Raw genomic sequence first — 4162 nt, forward strand, 5'->3', positions numbered from 1 at the left:
TAGTTCCACTCCCTGCACAGGGCTGTTGGGAGTGGGGTTATGTGATCATAATGCGGGGGTGATGATTGCATGAGCTGTAATCCCAGGCCAGATTTTGAGTCCCACAAGCTCCCCTCTTTTTTTGAGGACCTTTGTCTTGTCCCTATGTCAGTGTGAAGGAGGGAAAGAGACTGATACCTGTGCTTTCTCCACCTCCTGTCCCCAAGCCTTTAGCTCCAGGCTGCACTTGGCTCCATATTGAGTCAACTCAACAGATGGGAAAGCTCACAAGGAAGGGACACATGTAGTTTTGTTTTTTTTTTTTTAATTAAAAAGAACATAAGAAAACAAAATCACTTCCCAGGGTGTGCTGTGATGCGGCATCACTGGTATGTAAAGCACGTATAAAAATAGGAAAAAGACCCCACGAGCTGCCCGCGTGGACCCCTCTGTGGCGGTCTGAAGCCCCTCCGGGGCTATGAAAAAGGATTCACTGATTCGCCCTTGTTTTTCTTGGAAGACTCAGCCACCTCCAGCTCACTGGTCCATGACGTGCACACAGGAAGTTGGGCTTTACAAGATTTTGCCAGTGGGTGGAGCGGGGGTGGGAGTTTGAGGTGCACACTCCTCCCTTCCCTGCCCGGCTCCAGGTCTATGGGGCTGGGGAGGCAATCTCCCTCTGTGGGGGGAGGTTAGGCACACGGTCCAGCAGGGCCAGGGATCTGGGCTCCCCTCTTGAGTAGTAGCAAAAGGAGTGTTGGCAGGTAAGTTGTGGGCCACAGAGTAAAGGCCTGGACCAAGACGAGATGTACCCAGGGCTGGTACTAAATGTGATGGCTGGCTGGAAGGCAGTGGAGAGATTTTGATGTGTTTGCCATCATCAACTCACCACACTGACTTTCCTTGTCTGCTCAACCAATCCCTCCATTCCTGCCTCTGTTGACCCAAACTTTGAGGGGAGTCACCAGAACCTGCACTTGACTCCCTGCTCCACCACTTCCTAGTTTGCATGACTCTGGGAAAGGGACTTAACTTCCTCGAGCCTCAGTTTTCTCGTCTGTTAAATGGGTAGATTCATATGACCCTCACAAGGTGGCTGGAAATAGAAAGTGAAATCATACCTTCAAAGAACCTCATACAGCACCTAGCACAGCAGTGCTCAATAAATGGCCAGGGTGGTTACTGTCATGCAGGCACCAACATTTCCACTGCAAAGTTGGTTGGGCTGTATGGGTGGATATGTGATACACACAAGGTTTATACAACGTTCCAGAAAAACGATGAACTCCTCTGAGCCTCCTGTGTGTGCCTGGGCGATTCAGAGGTCTGGAGCAGCGGCATGGAGGATCCCGGCATGTCCGTCGGGCCTGGCTCAGGAGCTGCTCCGTTTCTAGACCTCAGTGCCCTCCCTGGGGTAGAGGACGCTGTTCGTGCTGACGCTCCCATAGAAGGGGGAGCTGAACTGGTTGAGGACAGAGCCCCCGTAGCCCAGAGCATTGCTGGGCATGGGGCTAGCCCACTCGCCCCCGCCCGCAGGGCCGCTGATGTTGGTGAGGGGGGTATAGGAGCTGAAGCTCAGCGAGTTCTGCACCCCCTTGTCAGCGGGCTCCAGGCTCAGTCCCGGCGTGGTGGCCGCGGGGCGGCTCACAGGGCTCGGCCCGCTCACATAGGCTGACATGGTCGAGAGGAAGCTGCTGAGGCATGGGGTGCCTGGTGGGGGCGGCGTTGGCTGCTTCTCCGGGGAGCCGGTGGGGCCCGATGCAGTGCCGTCCCAGATGTCCTGGGCCTCTGCGGTCTTGGGGCTGCCTGCCAGGAGACCAGCCTCCGTTTTCTCTGAGGCCATGGAGCCCGTGCTGGAGGAGACATCTGATTTTCTCTTCCTCTTCCTGCGGAAATTTCCATTGTCGAACATCTTCTCACAGTTGGGGTCCAGGGTCCAGTAATTCCCTTTGCCTGGCACAAGAGTGGGAGAGGGTAAGTACAGAGATGGAGCCAATACTTTGCTTCTGTTCCTCCTTGTTTGTCATAAGCTAAAACCGAAGGTAACAGATGCAGAAAAGCAGAGAAGAGGAATGCCACAGACTCACCGTGCATCACACCACACGGATCGTTACTCAAGCACCCACCTCACTCCTCAGCACGCTTGGAGTGCAGAGTGAGGCCTGAGCCACGAAGGAGTTTACTGTGTGGGCTCTTCAAGAGGTTCGAGTACTGGGGCCAAGGCAAGGGAGGGGCTTCTTCCATTGCTGATGGGAAAGAGAACTCAGGGAGAAACAGAGGGCTTTCTGAAGGTCCTGAGCATGAACTCTGACGGTGGACTTGAGTCCCAGCTTCAGACTGGGGACCTGGGGCAGGCCTGGGTTTCCTAGTCTGAGAAGTGGGCCCCCTGGGCCTGCCCCTTCTTCCTCAGGCTGGCTGTGAGAGAGGGCTAATGCTAGACGTGTGAAAGGGATTTGTGCCCGGGAGGGACAATCTGAACCCTGCCTTCCACATCTTCAGCCGAAGGGAGAACGCTCGTGTTCCTCTGTAGGACCAACAGTCCTGCCCTCACGACCCTCAGAGTGGGTGGGAGTGGGATTCTTCTGAGAGGTATGCTGGCTTCCCATGGTGTGACAGGAGGGCACTTTAATTCTGGGAAATGGATACACGAGCATTCAACATATTACCCTCTGTGCATCTCTATGGGCTTCCCTGGTGGCTCAGACAGTGAAGAATCCATCTGTGATGCCAGAGACCTGCGTTTGATTCCTGGGTTGGGAAGATCCCTTGGAAAAGGAAGATCAACCCACTCCAGCTCTTGGCAGGAAAATGCCATGGACAGAGAAGCCTGGTGGGCTACAGTCCCCGGGGTCAAAAAAAAAGTCTGGCACGACTGAGTGACTAAGCACACACCTGTCTCTAAGTTCTAGAAACTGCTCGTTATACAGGAACAGCTCACACCCTGGTGTGAGAGGGACCTCCATTCAGACGCTTGCTCCCTCACAGTCACATCCTCCTGTGTCACCCTGGGCAGGGTGCTTCACCTCTGGCTGTTACTTTCCTCAGCTTATAAACTGAGGATAGTAAGAGCCACCCTGCAGGGCTTGACTAAAGGAGGCAGGTGGCGTAGTGTGGCCCCGAGTGGTTGTCCCATGGATGTCTGGTCCCTCCCCAGCGGGCCTGGAGCGCACGTGGCTTTGTGTAGTTCCAGCAGTCACCACGCCCACCCCCACAAGAGTCTCTGCACGCTGGATGCTGGGGTCTGAATCAATGGTCACAGTCACTGCAGTCCATGGAGCTTTTGTCAGCACCAAACCCCTCGAGTGCATCATCTCATGAGCCCACTGCCCACAAGCCTGGCAGAGCGACTATTACCCTGGTCCTGATTTTCAGATGGGAACACCGAGGCTCAGAGGTCACGCAGAGGTCAGCGGCACATCTGCCTGCAGGGTGCACCTTTACAGCAGACTCCTTCTGCCCACCGCCCCTCCACCCCGGGCCTCGGGTGGGGCAGGACCCCTCAGGGCTTCCTAGAATGGGGTGCCAGGAGGACTGAGCCTTCCTGGGGGATGACCCTGCACCCACGGCCCCCTTACCTGGGTCGTCCTCGTCGCGGGGCACCTTCTTGAAGCAGTCGTTGAGAGACAGGTTGTGGCGGATGGAGTTCTGCCAGCCAGCCTTGCTCTTGTTGTAGAAGGGGAAGTTGTCGGCCACGTACTGGTAGATCTGGCTGAGGGTGAGGCGCCTGTCGGGCGCCCCGTGGATGGCCATGGCAATGAGCGCCGAGTAGGAGTAGGGCGGCCGCACCAGCTTCATCAGCTCCTCCTGCGAGGGGAGCGGCAGCCAGCCCAGGTCACCGGCCCCCAGCGTGGGCATGCCGGTGGGCAGCAGCTGCCTCTGCACGCCGCCGTAGGCCTGGGGCAGGAAGGGGCTGCCGCCTGGCAGGTAGGGTGGCGGAGTCACGGCCGGCCCGTTGAGCCAGAGGTAGGGGTTGGGGGCGGCCCCATACTCCCCGCCACCCTCGAAGGAGGGGGGCCGCTGCGGGCTGGGTGCGCCCTGAGGGTGGAAGAAGTTCTCGTAGTAAAGGTTCATCTCGGGGGGCTCCTGGCCAAGGCTGGGAAACTGGGGGCTGCAGCGGGGCGGGGAGGGCGCCGGGAGGTCGAAGGAGCTCATGCTGGGCCGGGCTGGCCGCCTCCACCTGCTG

At 57.5% G+C, this 4162-nt stretch overlaps 1 protein-coding gene across 1 annotated transcript; it reads right to left on the bottom strand.

The window, feature by feature from the left end:
- Positions 1 to 284: 284 nt before the first annotated feature.
- On the bottom strand, positions 285 to 4156 carry FOXI1 (forkhead box I1). Its single transcript, XM_010854570.1, has 2 exons — positions 3555 to 4156; positions 285 to 1932 (listed from the first exon to the last, which is right to left on the bottom strand). Exons 1-2 carry the CDS (start codon positions 4129 to 4131, stop codon positions 1370 to 1372), a joined length of 1140 nt encoding a protein of 379 aa, XP_010852872.1. The 5' UTR covers positions 4132 to 4156; the 3' UTR covers positions 285 to 1369.
- Between the last annotated feature and the right edge of the window lie 6 nt (positions 4157 to 4162).

This window comes from Bison bison, unplaced genomic scaffold (assembly GCF_000754665.1).
Source record: "Bison bison bison isolate TAMUID 2011002044 unplaced genomic scaffold, Bison_UMD1.0 scf7180017864343, whole genome shotgun sequence".
Classification (NCBI taxonomy): Eukaryota; Metazoa; Chordata; class Mammalia; order Artiodactyla; family Bovidae; genus Bison; species Bison bison.

Coding starts and splice junctions, on each gene's coding strand:
- FOXI1 (XM_010854570.1), bottom strand. CDS start 4,131: ATGAGCTCCTTCGACCTCCCGGCGCCCTCCCCGCCCCGCTGCAGCCCC. Junction 1,933..3,554: donor CCGCGACGAGGACGACCCAG/GTAAGGGGGCCG, acceptor CTCTTGTGCCAG/GCAAAGGGAATTACTGGACC.